This window comes from Solanum dulcamara, chromosome 7 (genome assembly GCF_947179165.1).
Source record: "Solanum dulcamara chromosome 7, daSolDulc1.2, whole genome shotgun sequence".
Lineage (NCBI taxonomy): Eukaryota > Viridiplantae > Streptophyta > Magnoliopsida > Solanales > Solanaceae > Solanum > Solanum dulcamara.
This window is the reverse complement of record NC_077243.1, coordinates 4324640-4352130: the sequence shown is the minus strand read 5'-3', so window position 1 is coordinate 4352130 and position 27491 is coordinate 4324640. Positions and strand designations below refer to the sequence as shown.

Sequence of the window (27491 nt, the reverse complement as noted above, 5' to 3'; positions counted from 1 at the left end):
CTATGATTCCGAATTGAGAATTCTGATCTTGACTTCGGTAATGATCGAGTATGAATTTCCTTTAGAAGATAGGAACTAAGTCAATAACGTAAACTTGGAGCTTAAGGAATAACATATTGTTGTTGTATTATTAGAATTTAGGAGGAAACAATTACTATCTTGAGGCGTGAACCTATAAGAATACTCTACTCTAGTCCTAAAGTACCATGATCAATGGACGTAAGCCACGTGGTAATGTTGTTAGTGATGCCAACTAATATTTATACGCACAAGCTCGTCCGCACATGCCCTTTTAGATTCTTTCTGCCTACTTATCTCTTTGTCCACATCATTGGGATACAATCCTTCTCATGTCCTTGGCAACGAGTTCCTTCCTTCTTCCCCAAAGAGGCTTCTTCGAGAGATGAGCTTTCATGGACAATGTGCCTTTAGTTGTACCCCATCACCATTTGTCCGCTCCTCTACAGGCCAATATGTTTGCCTAATATAATAATAGAAGTACAAAAAATAGTAGAAATGAATAAAAACAATAAATATTAACATGATAGTAATTACAATAAAATAACTTGATAGTCGAGTACAAGACAATATATAATGACAAAAATTGAAAGACTTGAAAATATATGTGCAATACTAAATCTACAACTACTGGCATGGACATGTCATGATAAGACAACACATTTCTCGCTTTAACCTTTTTTCCTAATCCGTATTTTCCACAAACTCCTAGCTAATGCCATGTCTTTCGTAAGCTAAAACTACATAATATCATATCTAATGACTTTTTCCAAACTATTATTTAATCTAAGTTTACCTCTTCTGAAATCTGCCTCCTTACTTCTAACTTAAAAACTACATTATTATATTTTTAATTATAAAATATTGCAATAAAATAATAGGGCGAATATCATCGTTTATGATTATGTTAGGATAAATAATTTTATTTTTAAAATTAGATATTTGAATTCAAATTTTGTGATTTTTTTTATAACTTCTTTGGATAGATAAGTTTTTGGAGTAATCAACATTTAGCACGTAGGGATTAAAAAAAACAGATAACACGGGACGATTACCGGCTACCGGTAATAACCGGTTAACCTGTAGGGAAAAAATAGGTAAGGAGAAGTGTGTGTAATCTCGAAGGAATCAACGGCAGTGATGTTATCTGATAAATAAAAAAACAAAACAACAAAGTTGTGTCTTCATTTAAAAGCTTTCTTCCTATTTCCCTCACATTCTCCTTCCACAATAAACAAAAAACAGAGAGAAAAAAAAACAGAGCTTTATATCTCTTTTCAATTCTCAATACTCAAATTCCTGAAGTTAAAGTGAAGAAAAATGGAGAGAGATTTCATGGGTTTGACTGTGAAGAAAGAAGTTCTTGAAGAACCTATAGATCCAGGTAACCATATTGTTTTTTCGTTCATGTTTCATGTTTTCTCTTCCAAGAATGAATCTTTTTCCAGTTAGTAGATGTTATTCATGTTTCTATGCAATATTTCTTCTGTTTCAATCATCCCTTTTCCTTTTTTTTAAAATTGTAAACCAGCTAAATAGTATTGAAACTCATATGGGTTTTCAAGAATCAAATTGAGTCTCGATCTAACTAAGAAAAGTTCCAGATTTTAGTTTCAGTTTTAAAGATTTCCTCTGTTTCTCTGCACCCCCAAACAGAGAATTGATAAAGGGTATTTTTCTATTCGTCAAAATAAACTTTTTTTATATTGCTTTATTGTAGTTTGACATCTGTATTATCACGTTTTGCGAGTTTCAGGTCCGAACTATCAACATTTTAATTCATAAATGGTGATAATTCATGAAAAAAAGGAAATAACTTATAGTTTGACTGTGAAACTCTAGTTTAATTGCCGTGAGCAAAGTAGTGTGGTCCACGTTGAGTGGGAATACTTCAAATGGGGAAATTAATAAAAAGGAACAACTTATGTAGGGGTTTATTTTTTTAATGAGATGGAACCTTTGAGCTAGGCTTTAATTTGTTTAGCGTAGTCCATGCACCTTTTTGAATGCATTGTGTAAGTTGGATTAGTTTATTTCTGAAGAATAATTTTTTTAATTTAGATGAGTTGTGAAACCCCACAAGTCATTTTCTTTTATGAATAAATTATGGTGGGATAGTACCAAGAACATGAATAAATTACTTTTCCTCTCCCATTAGAATAAGGTAGTATTATTAAAGAAATCCCAACTGGTATGGCTGTATGTATTTATACTATTTTGATCAGATGATTTTTCCATGTTCTTTACTTCTTCTTGACTTGGTAAATACAATATTGTATACTATTATATAGCACATGAGAAGCTTAGCAGCCTGTATTTAAATTCCTAAGGCAGGAACATGTTCACCCCCTTTTTCAGCTGCACCTGTGAAGCACTATTGAATTATTTATTTGATCATATTGTCTTATTATAAGGGGAAAAGAAGGTCTTGGTAAAAGCATAGAGGTTATGACTATTTATAAGGTTCGTGAATCGGCGTCTCGTCTGTCTTTTCTGAATATATACTTCAGCAATTTTTTTACCAAAGAGTTGTTTATTAATTAGGTAACTACTTAATTGCATTTGTGTATTGGTAGAGTTTTTTTTATTTTAAATAAGGTATTTCTTTTACATCAGAAGCTTTTGTTTATACACCTAGTAAGTAAATATAATGTTGGATGTAACTATGATGGTATCTTCTTCTCTTGTCTTATGATTTTGCAGCACCTGTAAGAAGTTCAGCGATGCAGTGGTCATTCTCAAAAAACATGTCTGCTCATCCTCAATACCTCTCTTTCAAGATTGCTCCAGAGGATAAACCAAAAATTGGTTTTGATTCTCTTGCATCAACTGGATTGGTGACTATAACCACAACTGAAGCTGTCGACTCGAGTCACCGGACATACTCTGATGTCACACAGGTTTGTTATGGATCTTCGTTGACCTTTTCTTTTATCATACCATAGATCTTGTATGAGTACCTTCCCAATTTGCTGTCTTTTCATTAGTTGTTCCTATAAATGTCAGAAAAATATGATGCTTGAAAGGCAAGGTGGAACACATTACACAACGACAACTTTCCCTCCTCATCACTATGATGCACACTCCGTGCATCGATCGCATGGAGTCAGAGTGCTCCCAGTTGCGAACCCATCAAATCAGATTTCTATATCTATGACTATACCTGGTCATAAGTCTTTTCTTTCTCCTGTTGGACAGAATCTGATAACTACTGTAAATCAACTCCCTGGTGCGGGACCTACGGTTGCTAGCCCCATTTCAGCCGTTCCATCTAGTAGCGCTGTCGTGGGCACCACTGATTTAAGGTATGTTAGCTAACATTGATATAAAATGTCTATTGAGAAAACTTTTACTGAAGGGAGACGCTGAGTTTGTTGTGGATGTTTATTGGCAGAGGTGCTCCCAAGACTCCCCCAGGTCCTGCCCAGTTGACCATCTTTTATGGTGGTTCTGTCTGTGTTTATGACAATGTTTCACCAGAGAAGGTAACTGTTCTAGACCGTTAGGTTCTCTTTGATATTGGTCTCATGAATTTATCTTATGTTCACTATCTTAGCAATTGTTTCTCTTCTTTTGGATTAGGCTCAAGCTATTATGTTGCTTGCTGGAAATGCACCACCTGTTGCACCAAATGCAACCACATCTACTCTATCTCCAGTTCAGGCGCCTATACCTAAGTCCTCTGCCATTGACTCTTTTGTCGTGAATCAGTACCGTAATACAACACCTACTCATGCCAGCCCCATTTCTTTAACATCCCATGGTGGCTCGCAATCTGGCATAGTGTCTAGTAATACAAATGGAGTAACTATTATCAAATCAATAGGAGTTCTTCCGTCTCCTTCTGTTAAAGCAGAACCTTCCAAAGTTGCCAGTCCCATAGGATCTTGTCCTGCCTCCCTCGTTCCATCAGGTATATTCTCGTGCTTTCCTAACCGAATTGCTTGATCACAAAGATTCTTGACCACTTTTTTCACTCGTACATTATGTCAGTATAATAATTGCCCATTTCTCATTTGCAGCTGTGCCTCAGGCACGCAAGGCATCATTGGCTCGGTTCTTGGAGAAGCGCAAGGAAAGGTAATTTTGTTTTCATTTATTCAAGCAGTTGATTACTTTTCTTGTCTCCTCTCTAAGCTTATGGTGTTCCTGAAATCCAGGGTAATAAGTGCATCCCCTTATCCTCCCAACAGCAAGCAATCCCCAGAATGTAGCAGCACTCCTGGACTTGGTAGCAGAAGCCTCTCTATGAATTCTTCAGGCTCTTGTCCTCCTCACATAATCAATTTGGTCAAGTAAGATGGTGAATTGCTAAAGGTGGCAAAATAATGTAGACACAAAATGAAGAGTGTGCCAGAAAGATTATTTAAGCAATTAAATTGTGTTCGTTTTGACCTCAATACTAAAGTTTTTTCTTAGATACAATTACTCTAGGTTGTTTTTTCTTGTAATTGTTATCAGAGCCTAATCTCTGATGAAAAGCTTTTTGTAGGTTTTCCATTTTTGCCAATGTAAAGAAGCATTATTTTTCTTCAAAGTTATGTTTTTATTCTTCTGTTAGCCACCTTTTTTCCCCCCTCCTGTTAGCCACTTTGTACAAGTGTGGAAGCTGGGAAAGATAGTTCATGTAAATTCACACCATTTTGTACCACGGAGGGAAGAATTTCAAAGCACGACAAAATACTGATATCATCTTTTTTTGGCATAAAGGGACATGGTGATAACGATATATTAGGACAAATGAGAAATTTGTCCTATTTTTGACGACTAAAGTAGAATTTCTTTTCCCAAGACCTTGAATTTCAGGTCACAAGAACATTAGTCAAATTGGGACAATTCTCACATAATTTATGTCACTGTAGTTGTGTGCGTCTGAAATAAAATTTCTAGACTCTCTTTTTGTACGATAATCTTGAGAGTGGAGAGAAATAACTGATGATAGTTCAAATAAAAAATGCAAATATCTAATGTAGTAAGTAGTTAATGTATTTTTGATCTTAAAAAAATAATAAAATGAAAGACAAACAGAAAAATATTTTTAAAATGTAATTGCTGAGGAAAAAAAGAAAAACCCTCGGTATCAAAGTTTGTGGAAATTGACTAAGAAAGACACAGAGAGAAAGAGAGTGGACTAGTGGGGACGATGATGGATAACGAGAAGCTTGAAGACCTAAGACATTTTGTGGAGCTTTGCAAAGAGAACCCTTCAATCTTACAAAATCCTTCCCTTACTTTTTTCAAGAGTTTTCTCGAAAGGTACTCATCACTTTTCATAACCCTTTGGGCTTTCCTTGATCGAACCAACAATTGATTTACTGTTTTTCGTTGTTGAATGAATTGATTACAGCTTGGGTGCTCAATTTCCTCCCTCGGTTAAATCTGTAAGCCTCCGCAAGCAATTCGCCCTTCTACACTTCTACTTCTTCTGCAATTTTTTTATTTATTTTTTTGTTTGTGATTGCTGAATGTTTCTCAAGGTTTCTGCTTTGAACAGGAAAAACCTAATTTTGATATTGCCAAAGAGTGGACTTGTGATTTACTTTAGTGTGTGCAAATATATATATATATTTTAGTAGGATCCATTAAACTTCATGATATTTGGTATTTTGAGAAATGGTGATCGTTTTCGCATAAGCCGAATTTAAAGATTTAGAAACATGACATTCAATGTAAAATGGGGAGATGTTGTTAATTTTCATGTTTTGATACCGAGGAATGAGTTTGCAGGAACAAGGTGGAGAGGAGCATGTTGATGAGCTAGATGAAGACATTGTAGAGTCTGATGTTGAGTTGGATAACACTGATATTGTGGAACCTGACAATGATCCTCCACAACAGGTATGTCATGAAAGGGTTAGGTGGATGCAACTTGGGCGTTATCTTTGTATTTATTGAGTTTTTCTTTGTTGTCTAATTGCAGATGGGAGATTCTACAAGTGAAGTAACAGACGAAAATCGAGATGCTGCTCAAATGTCAAAAGCTAAAGCACTGGATGCAATATCTGAAGGCACGCTAATCTTTACCTAATTGTGTAATGAAGATCCCTTTTTACAATATTGATTAGGGAAGTTACACCTTACTAGAACTGTACATTCCTGGCAGGCAAGCTTAATGAAGCCATAAATCATTTAACTGAAGCTATTTTGTTGAATCCAAATTCTGCAATATTATACGCAACAAGAGGTTTGTATCTGGGTCTATTTACCATCTTAATGTTCTTTATTTTGTATCATGTCCTTCATGTGGTCTTTTGACAAATACTAATGTCTATGCAGCTAATGTCTTCATTAAGCTGAAAAAACCCAATGCCGCGATCCGTGATGCTGATGCTGCTTTAAAGGTGTTTCAGAAGCTATTTCAAGCCATGCTTACATTAGCTAGAAAGAAATTTTAGTTTCATTTATGTTGTGACTGTATTTTTGAGTTCTAAGACCTAATGACACTTGCATCATTTCCTTAAAGGCCAACCCTGACTCAGCAAAAGGATACAAAGTGAGGGGTATGGCTCGAGCAATGTTGGGCTTATGGAAAGAGGCAGCTAGCGATCTTCGTGTGGCATCCATGATAGATTTTGATGAGGAGATTGCCGAGATACTTAAAAAGGTCAAATATTTAAACTTGTCCTTGTCCATTACGCCTTCTCCCTGATATACCCGAACCGTCTGAGTGGTTCACACAGTTTTCTACTATATGTAGTTCAGTTTCATTGTTTTTACTCAAGTGTAAGAGAAGGAAAAAATGTCTGTAAACTTTAAAATGGAAGTTCTTTGGCCTGGTAATATTGCAGGTTGAACCTAATGCTCACAAAATTGAAGAACACTGCCGAAAGTATCAACGGCTGCGAGAAGAGAAGAAGTTGAGGAAATTTAAGCGTGACACTCAGCGGCGTCAGGCAGAACTACAGGTGTTTTTAAGTGTGTTGTAAGTATTTAGTCACTAACTGGCTGCTTTTCATTATTCTTGACATCAGTTTGCATTGCAGGAAGCTTTTGGAAAGAGTAAAAAGAAAGAACAGCAATCTGAGCATGAAGCGTCTGTAAGTTTTCTTGGGTATACTTTTGTGTTACTGCTGTCACGGTGCGATTTTCTAAATAAGAAGTTCATTGTTTGTGATCTTCCATGAGTTTCAGCCAGTGGCATCTGTTCATAATTTAGTTTGTACCTAAAGCTGACATACTTATTGTTGAGACATCACTTGACTGGTTATTAGTTACTCATTTCCGAGATCCAACTTCCCTGCTTAGTCCCCCACTCTAAAGGTGTAGACTTGGCAAATAAAGAGCTCAATTGACTCCTGCCTGTCGTCTTCAACTTTGTTCATTTGTATTTTAGTTTTCTTTTTGTCTTGTGCAGCCTGTGTTATCTCTTCCTTCCTAGTTTCAGCTAGCATCCAGTTGGATCCATATTCCTAATTGACCCATTACCTCATCTCTCTTTTATTTGTGGTGAGGCATGACGAAGGGATGGGGAGTAATATTGCTGACAGAAAATATGACATTTGTTTACGCAATTTTCTACACGCCATTAACAATGGGATTCTTTGATCTTTACATTTTTAATCCATGCTTTAAGTTAAATGGCAAAAACTGACTATGGGATAAGTCTGGATTATTGAGTTGGCCTGCTATTTAAATTTTGACTGTCCCCTTTCTGCAGCCCCTTTATCACTCAGTGTATAGATTCATTTCTTCTTATAATGAGTTGTTCTTTTTTCAAAAATATGATGCAGGATCCTGACTCTGCTTCTGCTTCTGATTTGAATGATGGTATGATCTTCGTTTTTCGAATTCACTACTCATTTGACATTTGATGGTTGGTTTAAGTGTATCTAGGATTCTTTTTTATCTGCCGTGACTGATATTTCATTCTTGACGGTAGTCCTTATGTTTAGTATTGCCCGTTTTATAATATTGACTTTTGAAATATGGCATCATTCTTTTGCCAGTAGACAGTTGATGATAATTAACATATCCATCAGGCTCTTCCTGCCATTATCCAGGTACTGTTTTACCTACTGGCATACGAACAATGTCAGCTGAAGTGATAAGAATATCAAACTGATATGTAGAATCCTCAACTGCTGAAAAATACCTAGCATCACCACTGTAGTCGTCTGTCATTGAGCTAGTGAGCTGCTATCTATAATCAGCTGTAGTTTATAAAAACTATCATATTTACCGAGTCACTGGTTAATGACCACCTCAAGGTATAATAAAATTTGATAGCTTAAACGCTGGTACAGAAATATTGATGATGTGCAGATATTCATGCAGATATTTGTGCTACATGCACCCAATTGTGTGGTGTGATGATGTAGCTGGTTTTCTAGGTTTTATTAGGTACCTTCTGGGAATTGCCTGATATTTTATCAATATCAAGGAGATTGGACCTGTATTAAGAGGTTGGCAGTGCTCACTGTCATGGGAGAAAGTGGAAAAAGCTCTGTCGACCATTTGGGGTGGAGTGTGGGTTAGGGTTTGGGATACGATCGTAGTTATATGCTGTGAGAAGTGAAAAATGGGGGGAGGCTGCTGGTGGCAGCGAGATGATGTTTTGGTAAAGCTCTGTAGTATTTGAATATATGTTGAAGCTACGGGGCATGTAATCATTGCGTTCCAGAACTTTGTTGTGTTGATTTCTTCTAGAAAACTTCTTTACTCTCATTTTCCATGTGCTATTTGTCATTTGGGTTTTCATTAACAATATGATGAATAAAAGTGTGTTTTATGCTGCAAAGTAGTGCGGCTTTCATTTGAGAGGGACTAGTCTACATATTTATGCAATAAATTAACTTGTTTATTGTATGTAGGAAAAATTGTTGGTATCCATTCTGTGAGCGAACTAGAGACGAAGTTAAATGCTGCTTCAAAGGCATCACGTCTAGCTGTCCTATACTTTACTGCAACATGGTGTGGACCATGTCGTTTTATTTCTCCATTTTATACAAGCCTGCCTGGAAAATATCCAAAAGTTGCTTTTCTAAAGGCTGATATTGATGAGGCAAGAGATGTGGCTTCAAGATGGAATGTCAGTAGTGTTCCAGCTTTCTTTTTCATAAAAGACGGCAAGGAGGTCGACAAGGTTGTAGGTGCTGACAAGAATTCACTGGAAAAGAAGATCGCCCAATATGCAGGCTAGCTTGATTGTGAATTAAATGCCTTTGCTTTGTTGAAACAAAAGGCATAGTTTTTTTTTAATTTAAAACTTTCCTTCAATGGAGAAGTGTTTTCGAGGTTTACTAAGTACACTGTTGTGAAAGATTCATCTGAAGCAACTTGATTCAGGCAGATTTCTGTAGTTTCTTGGTTCCTGAAAGTTTCTTTTGATGAATCTATGCAGTTATATTTGAATAGCTGATCCGATTTATCTTATCATAGTTTGGTTAGTTTTAGCAGTGAAATAGCTGATCCTATTTATCTTATCATAGTTTGGTTAGTTGAAGCAGTGACCATTTCTGTCGGTACCAACTCGTGCTTCAGCTGTTGGGTTCGTGGAGCACAAAATACTTGGTGGTGTGTGGCTAAAACTCATTTTCTTTAGCCATTTTGTTTTCTTCAAGTTCGTGGCCGCAAACATAGCTCGTTGGCACAAACTTTCTTCAAATTCGTGGCCACGAACTATCAACGAATTTCTTTCTTGTTCTTCTCCCAATCTCTAAATCAACTCCAATCTTTCTCATTTCACTACTTTTCATCGTTTGGTCATATCTGAACGCTCCTTTACCTGAAATCCAACAAAACAAGTTCGTTTGGACTATCAAATCACCCTCGAGGAAGCATAAAACACAAGGAAAGACATAAATAAGTTAGTGATTTACCAACTTATCATTAGCTTGATGATCAAATGGCTTGTAGATGCATGCTTCCCATTGATAATTATTTTTTAAAAATATAAAAAATTAACAACCGTAAATAATTTCTGATACTAAAATGCCAGTCAGTAGTAAAAAGAAAAAAAATACAATTGATTTGTAGACAAAATGACAAAAATAGTCCCTCATATTAATTTTGACAGGACTAAAGTTGCACCATTTACATATTTGGACAGTTTTAGTCATTTAAGTTTTGGGTATTTTGGTTTATTTATGAGATTGAAGTGCAATTTCTGCTATATTAGTCTATTTCTGATGTTTGATGCAACTTTTAGAGTGACAGTTTAGTTAGTTAACTGATCATAGTCAGTCGGTTAGGATAGCAGTTAGATATTTTTCCTGATTTAGCTTAACTGGATACGAAGGAGAAGGTGTGAGTTCTCAGCTATGACTTCTTTCTTTCCACTTGGATTGAGTTCTCAGCTATGACTTCTTTCTTTCCACTTGGATTGAGTTCTCACCATGGCTCTGAAGTTTAATAGGGTATCAGAGCAACGTTCGTTGATCCAATCTCTTTCTACTTTGATTTATGATCTTTCTTTTCCTCTTTTTTTGTTTTTGAGTAAACTCCATAATCAATTCGAATACTACATCTATGACGGGTGTGGAAGATACTCTCACTACTGAGGGGACCAATACTGCTAGTGATACGAGCAGTGCTCTCTATCTACATCCCTTGGATAACCCTGGAATGATGCTGGTTCCAGTTCACTTTGATGGAATAGGATATCCATCCTGGAGGACAGGAGTTATGCAAGCTTTGTCAGTGAAAAACAAATTAGGTTTCATTGATGGGAGCTGTGGAAAACCAGATGCAAATTCACCTAAGTTCCGTCAATGGAAGAGGTGCGATGATATGGTAACATCATGGATATTGAATTCTATGACTAAGGAAATCTCGGACAGTGTGAAATATGGCTTTCATTTGAGCGGGGCAAGTCTATATATTTATGCAATAATTTAAATAAACTTGTTTATTATATACAGAAAAAATTATTGATATCCATTCTCTGAGCGAATTAGAGACGAAGTTAAATGCTGCTTCAAAAGCATCACGTCTAGCTATCCTTTATTTTACTGCAACATGGTGTGGACCATGTCGTTTTGTTTCTCCATTTTATTCAAGCCTGCCCGGAAAATATCCAAAAGTTGCATTTTTGAAGGCTGATATTGATGAGGCAAGAGATGTGGCTTCAATATGTTCCATCTTTCTTTTTCATAAAAAATGGCTAGGAGGTCGACAAGGTTGTAAGTACTGACAAAAATTCACTGGAAAAGAAGATCGCCCAATATGCAGGCTAACTTGATTGATACTGATCATATTTGTGGATTACTCTCTTTGTAAATAATCTGTTTTTCTGTGAATTGAATGCCTTTGCTTTGTTGAAACAAAAGGCATAGTTTTTTTCAACTTTCTATTAATAAAAAGTGTTTTCAAGATTTACTACGTACACTGTTATAAAAAAATCATTTTGATGTAACTATAATGCTTCTTATAACTTTACTTAAGCTATATGCAAGTTGTTAGTTTTATTGCAAGTTCCACAAAATTATTTATAAGTTGTCTACTTAAATTATTAATCAATCTCACAAAATTATTTCAAAATAACTACTTACTTGATCGTAAATTTGTTGAAGAAGTTATAAAAATACTTACTTAAATAAACATCCATAGTGTATTTATAATACTTTCTCTTTTTATTTTATTAAAAATAAATAATCATTTCGTTTTTATGATTTCTGTTAATTTAACAGTCATAACAAAATTAAAAGACTAAAACTGTTCATTTATAATATTTAAGGGATAATATTTGTAATCTTCTCGTAAATATGATTAGGGACTGATGGCGAAAACTCAAAAGTAACTCTCTTCTTCTCCTTCTGTCTTTCATTCCAGTCGTCGAATCCAATTTGTAACAGGTGATTTTTCTGTCAAAATTCTCTTTCACCGTTTCTTGTTCTTCTTAATGCTTAAGATCAACTTTTTGCTTGAGTTGATGTTGATTTTTAGGAAAATTTCTTCATTTTAGTCTTCAAAATCTCAATCTAAGTGATTGCAATTAATACTAATAGAAATTAAAATTGCAATTAGTTAAACCTATCACGCTGCAAAAATCAAAATTTGCAGAGGGTACTCCATAGTTATGTAAAGGGGAAAGTGTGCAAAAAAGGGACATTCATATCCCTAGTCAATCTCTTATTGTGAAAAACAGTACATGAATAAGAATGTTCTAGTGTGTATTAATACAATTATACTCTTTTTTCTCCCACTTTGGCCAAATTTGATGATTTGAGTTCTGGGCCATGATGATTGCAGGATGGGGGAGCTGTTGGTGGGAAAGCATGTTAAGTACATTATAACAGTTGAGAAGGTACTCATTTGTTTCATGTCTACTGATTTTCCTCTGCCTTTCATCCAATATTGTTTCTCAGTATTAGTTTTTCACTAGGACAGTTGTGAAGGAGAGACAGTATGGTTTGTAGGCATTAGCTAATATCGTGATACCAATTCTGCTCTACTTGCTAAAGTATGATGGATCCTTCTTAAGCATTCTTGTATCATTTGGGTTAGAGTACTCCAAGTAAGTATTTTAGGAACTCACAGAGTTTGGATTGTTTCAATTGTCAAGTTCAAATTTATTGTTGACATATTTGGATGGATATCATATCCAGCCTTAAAGAAGTGGACTGTGGAGTGGTTTGGAACATAAGGAATGGCTCTGGAATCCCCCTTTTGGTCTGGTATAGGTTGGAACTTTTTGATATGATCGATCCTTCAGATTTAATCCCTCACTGTTAGCGACACCCTTGATACCTGAAAACAGTTGCATTTCACTGTAATCTTTACTTGTTTGAGTGGGAATATTAGGACTAGCATTTCTGCTGTTCTGGTTTCATCTTACTTCAAACAGAAGAAATGTGACTTTGTGCAAATGCTCCCTATCTCCTCCTATTTGTCACGCTTGTGAGATGATTCCTTCGTACATATCCTTCATGTAATTTTCACACTTGATGGAGTTCCTTTCTTTTCCACCATCCACTAAGGCACTTTTCTTGTTACTCTATCATTTGCTTTGTCTAATACGTTCCTGTATACCTTCAGAGGAAAGATGATTTTGAATCTGTGGTGATGGAGCATTTGAGATTAAATGGGGCATACTGGGGGTTGACAACTCTGGATATCATGGGCAAGCTTGCTGCTGTGGAGCAAGATGAAGTTATTTCATGGGTCATGCAGTGCCAACACGGATCTGGTTTGTATCTTGCACTTCTTTCTTTCTTTCTTTCTCACAATGATTTTTTCGTCAGTATTTCCAAATGTTGCAGCTATACTATACGTACTGCTTTTTTAATGGATGTTGCTTTTCTCTTTCCTTTTTTCCTTGAGAGGTAGTTACTTTCATGTTTTGATCTGTATGTAGGCTCACTTCTCTATTTGTATTGTATGCAGGTGGATTTGGTGGTAATATTGGACATGATCCGCATGTGTTGTATACACTTAGTGCTATTCAAGTCTTGGCGTTATTTGATAAATTACACATCCTTGACATTGATAAGGTGTCAAATTGTATCTTACTTCATGTCTTCTGACATTTACTATTGTTTTGGAGGTTCTGTATACTTATCTTTTAGATCTATGTATTTCATCCGTGAACTCTGCTGCAATGCTAGCATTTACTGAGTGTACAATTCTACCCTCACAAAACCAAACAATGTGGATAAATTAACATCGAGAGTACTCATCACAATAGTGACATTCTCTACATTGGCAGTTTGAAGTACTATTAAGAAATTTGGGTGTTGCGAAGTGGTGAACTTAACTTTTCAGCTAGATATTGCAGGCCTGCAAAATGAAGATGGGTCATTTTCTGGCGATATATGGGGTGAAGTCGATACACGGTAGCAGCTTCTCACTTTGTTTGCTATAATAAATTTAGGATCCTTTATTTGGTTTCTAGTTTTTAAATTTACTTGAACTGCCAAGGATTAAGCCATGTATCTTTTTTTTTTAAAAAAGGTATATATCTTTAGATATGTGTGTTTTCTTTTGGAATGTAAGATCCTTCTTTTGGGAATTGAAAATATAATGACCTAAATATGCTTTGTGTAGGTTCTCTTACATTTCAATCCTTTCACTCGCATTGCTGCATCGGTTAGATAAGATTGATGTTGGAAAAGCAGTGAAATATATTTTAAGTTGCAAGAATGTGGATGGTGGATTTGGATGCACACCTGGAGCAGAATCTCATGCGGGGCAAAGTATGTCACATATAGAAATCATGCATTTTATCATACTACCTATGGCTTCTAAACTGAAAGACAAACGAGAGCGTTGATTTATTCATACCAAAGGATTATCAACCAGCCCATTATCCACCGAGTTTCGAACCGTGTGCCACTGGTCCTCGGAGATTTCTCGGTTATCTTGAAAAATATCAAAGCCGTACTATCACCGAAACCGGAGTTCATGACATCATTATCACCAATCAAGACAATAAACTCTCATCAGTAACCTGGGATACTTGTCAAAAACCAAAAAGATAAATGACAAGTTAAAAGATAATGCCATACTGATGTTGAATATACGCCAAGTTGTCAGCAGCTTTGACATAGTCGCAAGGGTGGGCAAGTTCTGCATGTCAGATAAACATATCAAGAGACGTTATCAGTTTGTGGGTCCTAGTTTGATGCTAATGGACATAATCCTAGAATTCCTTGGAGGAAAATCCTGCATTCTTTGCTTTTTTTCTTTCTTTCACATGAAAGGAAGCAAGGAACAGGTTTTGAAGAAGGAATATGTTCCTTTGCTATGAACACGGTTATATGACCGTTAGTGTCATATTTGTTAGTGAAAAGGAGCAAAGTTTTTGGCCCTTTGTTGGTTGTCAGCCTGTGTGTTCCACTTAGCTTCCATATTTCCAGCAGTCTTCTTATTATTTGAGTTGTGTATTACTGAAAGCAATTTTAACTATGCTACCATTGCAGTTTTCTGTTGCGTGGCAGCTCTCGCAATTACAGGATCTCTACATCATGTTGATAAGGACCTCCTTGGTTGGTGGTTATGTGAAAGACAAGTCAAATCTGGGGGTCTAAATGGGCGCCCAGAGAAGCTTCCTGATGTTTGTTACTCTTGCTACATTGAAATTTCTATCGACAAGTTAGTTTTAAGTGTTACTGATAGTCGTGTTGTTGCTCCTCAGGTCTGCTACTCTTGGTGGGTTCTTTCCAGCTTAATCATGATTGACAGGGTTCATTGGATTGACAAAAAAAAGCTTGTAAAGTTTATTTTGGACTGTCAGGTTACATCCTAATATAACAACTCCCTTTCACGTGAAGCTTGGCAATGAATACTGTATCTTTGTGTAGTTGTCTGACAATGTTCGTAAAGCCTGAGTTATATTCCTTTCATGAATGTAGGATAAGGAGAATGGTGGAATTTCAGATAGGCCAGATGATGCAGTTGATGTCTTCCATACTTACTTTGGAGTTGCTGGTAAGGGACATATGACATTTTTGTATTGTGAAATGACTAATGTGTATTTTTCTTGAGATGATACATGGTCCATATGACTGTTGAAAAGGATCTTGGTGTGGGCTGCTGCATTCCTAATTGTGTCCTTGAACAAGTTTTTTCATATGACAATCCTACAGAAGCAGTGCTTCTATATTTATTATTGTCCAAAATCACAGTTTTTGGAAGCATGATCGCTCTTGGCCTTTCTAACATGCCGTTTATTTTAGTGATAAAACTATAACAAGTAATGAGACTAGAAGCAAATTTTAAGGGATGTTCCTGGAAACGTTTTCTAAGCTCCACTGCAGTTGTTTTTTCTGTTGTTGATGACAATTTAGATTGACCTTTAACGACCCCAAGTGTTTTTTCTTATTCCTTCGATTTTTTTCTGCAATCCAGGGCTTTCGCTTCTTGAATATCCAGGAATAAAGCCGATAGATCCTGCTTATGCCTTGCCTGTTGATGTTGTAAACCGAGTTATGCTTGGCAGATAATCTCTGGTTTTGCTCCATGCTAGCTTATAACGACATCCTCTTGCTATGAGATTAGCAGAAATAGTTTCACTTGAAACACGGTTTGCGTTACTAATGCTGTAACATTTTCGTCATAATGCCTCTTTCAAGAAGAAGCAAACAAAAGACGGATCCAGGATTTAAACTTGATGGTTCAACCTTTGTAGTTTTTAGCACTTTAACTCATTATAATTCTAAAGTTACAGGTTCAGATTTGATATTTGTTGGTATTTTAGTTTTTTTTTTGGCTTATATAATTATATATACTCTACGTTGAAAATACTGCCATCATATGAATCCGTACCCTGAAAACTACATCTTGAAGCAAAGCAGCAACAATGTAATAGTTGTACCAACTTCTACAAATATGATATATCTCCGTCAGATGAAATGGGTCCACGAAAAGTGAATTTCTTTGTTGGGAAAGAAACTCATTCTAAGATGTTAAACCAAATAAACTCACGGTCGTTTGGTACGGTCAACGGTGAATATAAATAGTGCTGAATATGGTGTATTAGTAATACCGATACATTAGTTAATCCTCACTATAAATGTTCAATTTCCAAGTTTAATTAATGTAAACACCGAGTGTAAAAAAAATTTGCAAATCCAAATCTGAGAATTGCCTAAATTTTAGGTTATAATAGGTTTAAATGTAAGGGACTTGGTCACCAGTAATAACGAAAATTATGGGATGTTCTAGACACACGGATAGCACAAAGAATAGATTCAAAAAATTGAATGATTCTGTTTTCTGTAACTGCCTGAAAATACGGTTTCAAATAAAAATAACAGTTACCTTACATGTTTACATTCCCCCTATATATATGCACATTTCAATTCCTCATATCGATCATCACAAATTCATATTAACCCATGGCATATACCAAATCATCATTTGTTGTTGTAATTTTCACATGTTTTTTTGTGGGTTTATCTCATGGAATTGATGTGGATAAAAATATGATCGCGGCGTTTTTGGCCAGTGGTGTTGGTCGTGGTAGTATTTCTGCGATGCCATGCGTGCAGAAACTAATGCCGTGTCAACCAGCATTGGCATCGCATACGAAAACTCCTCCAGCAACGTGCTGTGCGCCGTTGAAGGAAATGATCACAAATGATGCACAATGCCTTTGCACTGTGTTTGCTAATTCTGATGTCATGAGAAGTATGAATGTAACTCAAGATGAAGCTTTAGATTTTGCAAAAGCTTGTGGTGCTAAACCTGATCTTTCCCTTTGCAAAAAAGGTAAACATATATATTTTTTCGTCACCTATGAGTTCAATTGAATCTAGTACATTAGGTAAACATATATTCTTTTTGTGACCTATGAGTTCAATTGAATCTAGTACGTTTGATTTGAACTATGTACATACGCTCATTATGGACACTTAACATTCCTGATTCACAATATGCATTGCATTTGGTAAAGTTGATTGTATTAGTCCTATTTTATTTGTCATATTGTATTTGCACGATCTTAAAGAAAATATTAATTGACTAAATCAGTCTTATTTGTTCTATGATCTCATAAATACCACTATTTCTTTCACCACAAATCACTATCTAGATTTATTTATTAGAGTAAAAAAGAAGGTGGTACGTATACCTTCAAGGATTGACTGAGTTGGTTAAGTGAGAGGTTTTCTATTTGGGAGACTTGGGATCGATTGTCCTCACCAACAACCTTTATAATTAGAGCTCATCGCATTAAATTTGCCTAATATGATCTATATCTCCTGTATGAGCAGATTTACTTAGTGTGCATCCGAAAGATATCAACTGCATGCAGATATCTTTGAAGTTCAAAAAGAAAAAAAGAAAGAAAAAAGGTGAAAAAATAATTAGTTCTTATCTTAATTTTTTTAAGTGACAAACATTTTTAACCAATTATTTTTAGCCAGGGTCATGACAATTAGTTAAATGGACTGAGGGAGTACTTCAATAGATTTTTAGCAATTTAAGATAATGTGGGTAAAAGATTCAATTTTTAATCAAATAGATTTTGTTGCCTATTACGCTTGTGCACTATCTTGGACGCACTTCATTTTTACCTAATCAAGTTAGAAGATAATTTATCTTATTTTTGAAGTTACAAATTTGAAAAGCTTATATGTAAATATTTTTTGATTGATCTGATTATATATATGTAAGGTAAAATCTAGTTTGAATGTTTGATAGTAATTACACTAATATGTCTATTAATCATTTTTTTTATGACTAACCTGAATATTTTTTTTATGTGTATAAATATAGCTGCTGGTTCAGCTTCAGCCCCATCTCCCACTTCTTCAGAGACTAACAGTAAGTATTTTTAATGTCGTAAGTTGGTTGTCCTCAACTTATGACATTTCAATTAATTATAATCACACTTTGTATGATCAATAATTTTATTATTTATCTAGACTCTTTTTCTTTTGATTTGCAAAATACTTCTCAAAACAAATTCTTTAATTATCTCTATGCATTCCATTTCGACATTCAACTTTTGACACTTTTACATTTGTATTATTATGTATATATAAGTGTAAACTTTAAGGTCATTTAATCAAGGATATTGTTAATCAAACACATTAACAGTTCCAACACTTTTATTCAATTAGCTAAGTCACACGAATTTTTTATTAATTAAAATATATAACGTCGTTTCTTCCCAGGTTCGATGTCAAGAAACAAAACTGCAAGTCCACCAGCAGAAAATACAGCTAGTGTGACATCCAAATTTGGAGGATTTGTTGCTGTTGCATCGCTTATGAGTTTAGTAATGTTGTTAGCATTTTAAGGATTAATTATTAATTTTCTTACTAGGAAAGACAATGCATCGATCATTTCACTTTTTTTAGTTTACATCACCAATTATTATTTTTCTCCGATTATTAATGAGATGTGTGATGTTTAGTAGTAATTGTGTTTTGATTAGTTCTTGTTATGATTGTTAACAGTATATTCTATCTGATTTATTATTTCTTTTTGGTATTGATATCATAGAAAAGGGATAAAAATGCTTTTGAAATATATAAAATTGAATAAAAATGTATTCAGTTAAATAGTTCTGTTGGTTCAAAAATGACTTTATTATTACTTAATGGATTAAAAATACTCTTTTTTTTAATAAATATGTTATTATTTTTCTTTTAATCACATTTTATTCATAATAAAAAATATTACTTTTAACAATTCCTATTCTTTCTTTTATTCTAAAGTCAGTTTAACTAATAAATAAGTAGGGATATATTTTTATTTTCTTAATCTCATTTTGTCAATGAATAACTATATGTATCTTTTTAACTGATAATATAAGTCAATCATTGTAACCTCATGCATTCATGGATTAATATCGACACATTCGAGATGGGCAGTCAACCCCAACAATTGACTTTTATTTAATAGAAAAAATGGTTTTTTTAGTCCTTGTATTACTGCTTAATTCTGCTTTTAGCTCCTGTGATATTTGACCGTAAACAAACAGCTACTACTGCAAAGGGCATTAAAAACAATGGATTTTTTTGAATTTTCATCATCTGAATCTCCATGCAAACTCATTAGTTCATCATCTGATGCATCACAAACATCTACTTGAGTGTAACTAGCAATGTTAGCCATGTCGGAGGCAACACCAAACTCAATAGCCTTTTCTTTAAATTGGTTATCTCTGATTTTTTCATTATAACCAATCTACTCAGCGGTAGAGTTAACTACTTTATCAAAAATCACGTCATCTTCTTCCAAAGAATAATCAGTCATGGAATGACTCACATTCTTCACTTGTGGCATCACTTTCCTCTATTACGTCAACATTTACCAAGTTTTCTTCTCCTTGAAGTTGACCCCCCTCAATATTAATCACATCATAGGTCCATTGGTCTTCATTTGTATGCTCCACAAATATCTCCACCTCTCTACTGTCAGGCATGTCATATATAAGGTTATATATATCTATATCAATCGACAAAAGTCTTATGCTTTTTTCAAAATAAGGCCCAAACTTGAACCAAAATTTCACTTTTCTATCATCGACTTCCAACTTTTTCATACATTGTCTCATTTGAATGATAGAACTTTCACCTTCCTTACAATAGTAATAGTAGGCTATTTGTCCACCAACATAGTTCATTTCTGGCTCGAACACCCACTGACCGTTATAGTACAATTTAAGAGTGTACATTACTGGATCTTCATCTGTTATGAAAAAAAAAATGATATTTAGTGTCATTATAATAAATATTACCAATACAAAAAATGTGAAAAAGCATACAAATCCAACAAAAAATAGATTTTTTTTGAGTTTGAATTATAAAGTTATTATGCAACTGAAGTTCTCAATTTAATTGAGTTTATAGTAGGATTCAGTTTTATTTGCTGCGAGCGAAAAATTATTTTATTGTGTAGTTCTAACAAATAGCACCAATACAAAAAATATAAGTAAACATACAAATTCAAAATAGGTACTATAAACACGTTTTTTATGCTTTCTAATACCAGTGTAATGTAGTTGCGTGTTGTTTGTAATTTTGCTTTTCATATTAGTTTTCTGGTATTGTCTTGTATCAATCTAGTACTGAAGACTAATATAACTTTAATTTATGTAGATTAAGTAATAATAGTACAATATAAACACATGAAACACTTTATGAAAAGTTATAATGCATATTTATATAGGATGTATTTATACGTTGATTTAGTGCATTAATATTTAATCTGTTTCTTCGTTATTTAATATGAAAGTTATAGTCTAATTAACTCGATAGAGTACTTACATGTTGGCGTGAATTGTAGCCCACTCTCATAACACAATTTCATTGTCGTCTTTCTTATTTTTCTACTGGTATAATGAGTAAGCTTTATATGTTTTCACACCAGGAAAAACAACTAAAGAGAGAAATTGTTATCAACCAACATATCTGCATCCAAAATAGAAAATCGAAAACTTACGAGATGCTATTTTTGCCAGGGAGTTTGACTCTTCAATAAAAAAAAATCACTCGTGTGCGAGTCGGCTGGGAAAACACAAGCTTAACACGTCTTTCTTGCCTATCAGTACGTGTTGTTTGTACTGATACTACTCTTGCTATGCCACTAGACATAGTCTGATTGCAGAGTCAGTGATGCTTTATAAGTAAAGACGATGATGATCTTCGATAGCTTCTACTCTTCCTTCCTTAAGGTGGGAGTTGTATCTTATTTTTTTTTATAAACTGTACTCTTAGATGCTCTTATACTTGTTTATCACAACTATTTTTTAATTATCAAAGAGATTCTTATGTTTTCTTAACTTCCGCATTGACTTGATTTCATTTTAATTACGTTTTTTTGTAGTACCAAAATTGCCCTTTGCAGTAGTAGCTGTTTGTTTACAGAGTTAACTCCGTTAGTAATTAGACTAAAATCACTCAATTTAATTAATTCAAGGTTAGATGTGCAGAGTCAAATATCACAGAGACTAAAAGTGAAATTAAGCAATAATACATGGACTAAAAACGCCATTTTCCCTATTTAATATGTTTTATTTTTCCATTGGTCAATTGCGCAAATTAAGTTAAATTTAAACAAATTAAAATCACTAGAGTCAGTAATTGGGATATTTACTATTCATGTCTTATTTTTATGAATTGAAATAACACGACAACAAATAAGGAATTTATCGTTAATAATATGATTATTGTTATATTATATTTAATAGTAATAATAAATATGAGTATTTATCACTAGCGCCCTATATAAAGGCCATTAATTACTTTATTGAGACTTTAAATGCATTGACATTAACTCAGTTGCTGATAAATGTTGTTTTTGATATGTTAGATTATAAACTCGTTTTATTTAATTCTTTTTTTTTTGTTATTCAATTGACCAATTGGAAAACAAAACATGCTAAATAAAAGTCAATTTGCGTATGTTTCATGCAAATGCTCCTGAAAATATCTACTGCATAAATCATTGCAGTTCCAATTGAATGTGTAGATATTTATACATGAGTTCACTATAAAAAGGGGGAGATAAGAAAAATGCTAGATTCCTCTTCAAACATTCATAATACTAATATATATATATATGGAGACACAATACTTAGTTTTCGTTTTCACTTCACTATTGTTATTCCTTCTTTCCTACTTCATATATGGAAGAAATCAAAAACCTCTAACAAAAGATTGCCCTCCAGGGCCATGGAGGCTACCTTTTATTGGGAACTTGCATCAATTAATGAATGGCCGCCTACCACATCATACTTTTAGAGATCTATCCCAAAGGTATGGCCCAATCTTTCATTTACTTCTTGGAGAAGTATCATACGTCGTTATATCTTCACCTGATGTAGCAAAACAAATCATGAAAATTAAAGACCTTCAGTTTGCTACTAGGCCTCAATCATCGTTCGGAGAAATTATTATGTACATTGGAACATGTCTATATGGTGATTACTGGAGAATCATGCGTATAAAGTGTTCATCGTGGAACTTCTTAGCACAAAGGATACGTTGATAATGTTGATAAAGGATATAACATTATTAGCTGGCGGATTTGACTTGACTGATTTATTTCCTTCCCGGAAATGGCTTCCTGGGATTTGTGAATTAATTTCAAAAATATTGAAGGTTCACAAACAAGTAGATGCAATTTTGGAAAATATCATTAATGAACATTGGAAAAATCGAGTAAATGGTAAGAAGCGTAATAGTGAGTCTGGAGGTGAAGATTTAATCGATGTTCTACAGCGAGTCATGGAGAGTGGCGAATTAGGAACCCCCATAACAAATAAGAATATCAAAGCAGTTTTTTTTGTAAGTTTCGTGCCACATAAAACATCTCATTCTTTTTCTCTCTCTTTTTTTAAAAAAGAAAATATTTTGAGTGTAAAAATTTGAGTTTAGTATTGATTCATAATATTGGAATGTTAAAAATTAAGTATAATCTTGATATTTTCAGTTATATACATGACATGTTCTTAGCAGGAGCTGAAACATCAGCTACAACAATCATTTGGGCATTGGCAGATATGATAAGAAATCCAAGTATCATGGCTAAAGCACAACTTGAAGTTAGAGATGTCCACAAGGGGAAGAATATATTTGAGGAAACAGATTTAGAAGAATTGGAGTATCTAAAATTAGTGATTAAAGAAACATTAAGGTTGCACCCTCCCCTTCCTTTGTTACTCCCAAGGGAATGCAGAGAAGAAACAAAAATTGGCATATATACAACAATACCTATCAAAACCAGAGTCCTAACAAATGTATGGGTAATCGGAAGAGATCCTGAATATTGGCATCATTCAGAAAGTTTTATTCCTGAGAGATTTGACAATGATTCAATTGATTTTCGAGGAAATCATTTTGAATTTATTCCCTTTGGCGCAGGAAGAAGAATGTGTCCAGCTTTGTTATTTGGGTTAGTGAACGTAGAACATCCTTTAGCTCAATTGCTATATCACTTCGATTGGAAAACTCCTTATGAAGGCTCTCTGCAGAATTTTGACATGACGGAAACAAATGGAGCAACTGCAAGAAGAAAGGATGATCTTTGTTTAATTGCTACTCCTTTTGATCTCTCAATAATAGAAATAAACTTATGAACTTTGTTCCTTTGTTTTAAGTATGTAATGAATAAAAAGAGTATTTATTTTATTCCGTCATCAGAATTTATACTTCACTAACACCTGCATCAGAATTTTCTTCATAATCTATGGTACGCAGAGTAAATTTTAAAAATAAGAAAGAAGAAAGGATTTACGAGCTTAATAGTGCACAAGCCGTAATAAAGAACGACACATGCAAGCATATAAACTCACGCCGGAACGGCATGTTGTCGGCAACGTAAATGGCTGATTGCGCTACTCTTTTTTTAAAGCGCAATTTGCACACTCATTGCCTTTTCTATAACATAAATAATATAAAATGATTAACATAACTTGCGTACAGAAGATTTCCGACTATTTTCCGGCAAAGAGAATGCAGACGATGGCCGTCGCCGGCGGCAGAGGAAGAACAAATTACGGAAACAATGTTGGATCTGAGATATTAAGGGTGAAATGAAGCGTAAATGGCAAAAGAGCCCTAGTTTTTACTTTAGTGTTTGGGTTAGTTGGGCTTGTTAGCCCAGTTAGGGAATGGGCCTCTTAGTTTCATCATTGTTAACGTTTAGAGGAAATTACAACTAAGCCCTCAGAGTGTTTTGGAATTTTCATTTTTCGCCCATGAATTTTTTGCCTCTAAATCGAATTTCAATCAAAACGACGACATTTCGAATGGTAGCTTCAGTACGATCATGGCAGCTTCCATATCTAAAACCCTAACCAGAAATCTTCTCCGGCGAAGTGGTGAGCCTACACAAGCATTGCAGCTCCGGTTATCCTCCGCCGCTACTGCAGCTCCTGCCATCTCTGTGAATGAAACTCAACCTTCAGGTCACCGCCTTCTCCTTTCTTCCTCAAGCAGATATTTTTCCTCAATTCGTTTCCGTTGTAAATATCTTACCGTTTTATCTTATTTCCGGAATTCAGGTTATCTGAATCTCTGCCTGTTTGTTTGTATTCCTCAGAGAAAGGCGAACCTTCAAAATGGTCAAAGTTATTGCTTTTCGTACCAGGGGTTATCACCTTTGGCCTTGGCACTTGGCAGATCATCAGAAGGCAAGATAAGGTTAATACTTCTTCCCGAGAACTGTCATTCTTTTTTAAAAAAAAATCGTATTCAATCCCTGGAGTGTGGTTAGTTCATTATAGTTTCAGTTAATTTGACCGTTAATGTAAGATTTCCTGAGAAAAAAATTGTAAACATTGATCACTATTTGCAGATTGAAATGCTTGAGTACAGACAAAATCGATTGCGAATGGATCCTCTAAACTGCAATGAGGTTTCCCCTTCAAGCGAAAATTTGGATTCTTTGGAGTTCTGCAGGGTACTTTGTAGAGGAGTGTTTGATGAGAAGAAGTCCATTTTCATAGGACCCCGCTCCAGAAGCATTTCAGGGGTGACTGAAAATGGTTACTATGTTATTACTCCTCTCATGCCTTTGGCAAATGATCCTAAGAGGTACATGTACATAAGACTAAGTCGGCATAGTTTTGTGCATTAGTTGTTTCGGGTATGTTCTTCTTGCTCAAGCTTTGTTAATCATCTCAGTGAAGGTTAAATAGGATTCTAGAGAGAGAGAAAAAGAAAGGCTAAACAGGATTAGGCATTTAGGCTACATCTAGTCACCATTAAAAATTGCTACATCTAGTCACCTGCTATACATGTTAAAAGGAAGTTACCGAATAGCACTCGAGTAACCTATGTATGTATTAGCTCAACTACAATACTAAATTACCATCCATCTAGCTTTCTTATTGCATGTCTCATGATTCAATGAAATTTAGTTTCTATTTTTGATATTTATTTAAATGCTCTTCGGATTGGTTTAGTATTAAGCTGAGTGGATTTGTTGATTGATTAGTTGTCTTGGTTTCTAGACTGGTAAGCAACTAATCTTTACACCTCTACTACCTTTTTACACTCCTTACCTTTGTAGGCATTGACCCAATCATCATACAATCATCAAGTTTCTCTCCAAGATTAAGTTTTCTGTATGCATTTACAGTTTTGGCACCTTTTCATTTGGATTCTGAATCATACTAGAAAAATCACTTCAAATTCATGTCTGGCAGCAGCATGAGTGGTTAATTCTGTCTAATCATGTCAAATTCCTTTCAGCGTGCAGGCACCAATTCTTGTCAATAGAGGATGGGTCCCACGGAATTGGAGAGACAAGTCCTTGGAAGTGGCTGCGGCTGATGACCAACCTCCAAGTATTGTGCCTCCATCTCAAGAGAGTGGAAAGAGCTCCTGGTGGATTTTTTCTTCAAAAAAGAAGAAAGTAGAAGAGGTTATTCTCTTTTGTTACTTTAATTTCCTGATCAAAGTTGTGTGTAATCTGAACATGACACCTGATGGCAATACATTCAATCAACAGGATCAAGTTCCAACTGTTAAACCCACAGAAGTAATTGGAGTTATCAGAGGAAGTGAGAAGCCCAGTATATTTGTTCCAGCAAATGATCCCAGTTCTTTCCAGTGGTTCTACGTTGATGTTTCAGCCATTGCTCATGCTTGTGGACTCCCCGAGAACACACTCTACATTGAAGGCATCAATGATAATGTCGACCCAAGCAATCCTTATCCGATTCCAAAGGATACAAACACATTGGTTCGGAGTTCTGTGATGCCGCAAGATCATCTTAACTATACATTTACATGGTATATTCCCTGTTCAATATATTTTCTGATACATGCTTCTGAGTTTTTTAGCATTTATATATTGGTTGTTCCTCTCATCTTACTGAGGCCCCTTCTTGTCTATGTCTAGTGCTAATGCTTTATTGGAAGTATACATTCTCCCGGAAAATTGCGCACCTAAACTTGATCAAAATTTCATCTCACGAGTATTTTGTTTCCTTTTACCAACTTTTTTACATCTATGTTGATTGTCATGTCTTTTTTTTTGTCACGTTTTGATGAGCTAATACTGCATTCCCGACATGTCAGCAAGTTAATTGTCTGTTAAGATGAGAGTATATTAGCAAGCATCATTTCTTGTTTTTACTAGACTTCGCATGCATGAAATAGTTCCATTAATATTTATTATGTCACAAACCAATAAGACTAATTATTTAGAAGCTTATAGCTCTGAATTAGTATGTATTTCAGTGCTATTGTTGACATAGAGGGAATGGGAATGTTTGCTTGATCCATGTTGAATGTTTGCTCTTTCTATTTGTTCTCTCTTCGTGTTTTCTGAACTTCTTCTCCGTTTTCTTGCAAGGTATTCTCTGTCAGCTGCTGTGACGTTTATGGCTTTTAAGAGGCTACAGTCAAAGAAAAGCCGGTGATAGCAAACCTTTGAACTGTTTCCGTTGAAGGTATTTTGGCAATGTAAGAGCAACTAGTCATTGAGGCAGTGTTGCTAATTTGCACCTCAGGGCCCTTGAGAATATAGCAGAATAGCTGTCATGTCATCGACCATCTCCAAGGAGAGAAAAGCTGCTGTATTTTCAACTCGCCATAGACCTTCAATCCTTTTACTCCTAAATTCTACAGGCCAATGCAACCCATTTTTTTAAAATGGTACAACCCAATAAACGCCCATTTTGTAATATTCTCAAGGTTTTGTCAGCTAAGAGTTGTTTGATAAGTCAAATTTTGTTTTGATAATTTTTCTTTCAGAAATGCTTTCTTCTAGGCTTGAGCCGAGAGTCTATTGGACACCGCATCTCTATCTTAAGGTTTGCGTATAAATTAATCCACATGTGGAATTACACTGATATTATTGTTCCTTTTAATGGCATTTTCTGAGTCTCTGGAAGAGAGTTTTATCTAAATTACTGAACGCAGTTCTGCTTGGGACAACCTATCCAATGGAGAAAAAAACCTGCTTATCTGCATTTGCCTCCCGCCATAATCAATCTAACGTAATGCAGGTGACCCCTTCACTTTCTTGATGCCCAAGTTAAAGATCATTTAGTTTGTATTCCAGATAATGGAGAAAGAGTTCAAATGAAGCATAGCTTCTCTAATAGATTTGCTCAATTTGGCCTAAAA

At 34.9% G+C, this 27491-nt stretch overlaps 5 protein-coding genes and 1 pseudogene across 10 annotated transcripts; all 6 read left to right on the top strand.

Moving 5' to 3' along the window:
• Positions 1–1207: 1207 nt before the first annotated feature.
• LOC129896052 (protein TIFY 6B) lies at positions 1208–4569 on the top strand. 2 transcript variants are annotated; one of them, XM_055971868.1, is made up of 7 exons: positions 1208–1402; positions 2722–2918; positions 3025–3323; positions 3413–3503; positions 3601–3931; positions 4041–4098; positions 4179–4569. In XM_055971868.1, exons 1-7 carry the CDS (start codon positions 1339–1341, stop codon positions 4315–4317), a joined length of 1179 nt encoding a protein of 392 aa, XP_055827843.1. In that variant the 5' UTR covers positions 1208–1338; the 3' UTR covers positions 4318–4569. The 2 variants fall into 2 exon arrangements, with proteins under 2 accessions (XP_055827843.1, XP_055827845.1); XM_055971870.1 differs by having other exon boundaries at positions 1210–1402; positions 3217–3323.
• Positions 4570–5039: 470 nt separating this feature from the next.
• LOC129895584 (TPR repeat-containing thioredoxin TDX) lies at positions 5040–9371 on the top strand. The gene is made up of 11 exons (XM_055971309.1): positions 5040–5274; positions 5366–5399; positions 5746–5856; positions 5939–6026; positions 6122–6202; positions 6295–6359; positions 6482–6622; positions 6807–6923; positions 7002–7055; positions 7749–7785; positions 8829–9371. Exons 1-11 carry the CDS (start codon positions 5162–5164, stop codon positions 9155–9157), a joined length of 1170 nt encoding a protein of 389 aa, XP_055827284.1. The 5' UTR covers positions 5040–5161; the 3' UTR covers positions 9158–9371.
• Positions 9372–11693: 2322 nt separating this feature from the next.
• Positions 11694–16135, top strand: LOC129896011 (geranylgeranyl transferase type-2 subunit beta 1-like). 5 transcript variants are annotated; one of them, XM_055971827.1, is made up of 10 exons: positions 11697–11810; positions 12208–12262; positions 12994–13144; positions 13342–13458; positions 13724–13790; positions 14002–14150; positions 14877–15010; positions 15092–15190; positions 15309–15384; positions 15805–16135. In XM_055971827.1, the coding sequence occupies exons 2-10, from the start codon at positions 12209–12211 to the stop codon at positions 15897–15899; spliced, it is 942 nt and encodes a 313-aa protein (XP_055827802.1). In that variant the 5' UTR covers positions 11697–11810; position 12208; the 3' UTR covers positions 15900–16135. The 5 variants fall into 5 exon arrangements, with proteins under 5 accessions (XP_055827801.1, XP_055827800.1, XP_055827802.1 ...); XM_055971826.1 differs by having other exon boundaries at positions 11694–11810; positions 13342–13448; positions 13720–13790; positions 14877–15190; XM_055971825.1 differs by having other exon boundaries at positions 11695–11810; positions 14877–15190.
• Positions 16136–16803: 668 nt separating this feature from the next.
• On the top strand, positions 16804–18813 carry LOC129896901 (non-specific lipid transfer protein GPI-anchored 3). The gene is made up of 4 exons (XM_055972891.1): positions 16804–17166; positions 17670–17750; positions 18175–18222; positions 18576–18813. Exons 1-4 carry the CDS (start codon positions 16881–16883, stop codon positions 18698–18700), a joined length of 540 nt encoding a protein of 179 aa, XP_055828866.1. The 5' UTR covers positions 16804–16880; the 3' UTR covers positions 18701–18813.
• Positions 18814–21900: 3087 nt separating this feature from the next.
• Positions 21901–23559, top strand: LOC129894968 (premnaspirodiene oxygenase-like; annotated as a pseudogene).
• Positions 23560–23942: 383 nt separating this feature from the next.
• On the top strand, positions 23943–27214 carry LOC129894967 (surfeit locus protein 1). The gene is made up of 6 exons (XM_055970571.1): positions 23943–24319; positions 24454–24554; positions 24709–24947; positions 25608–25779; positions 25867–26150; positions 26716–27214. Exons 1-6 carry the CDS (start codon positions 24181–24183, stop codon positions 26780–26782), a joined length of 1002 nt encoding a protein of 333 aa, XP_055826546.1. The 5' UTR covers positions 23943–24180; the 3' UTR covers positions 26783–27214.
• Positions 27215–27491: the final 277 nt, after the last annotated feature.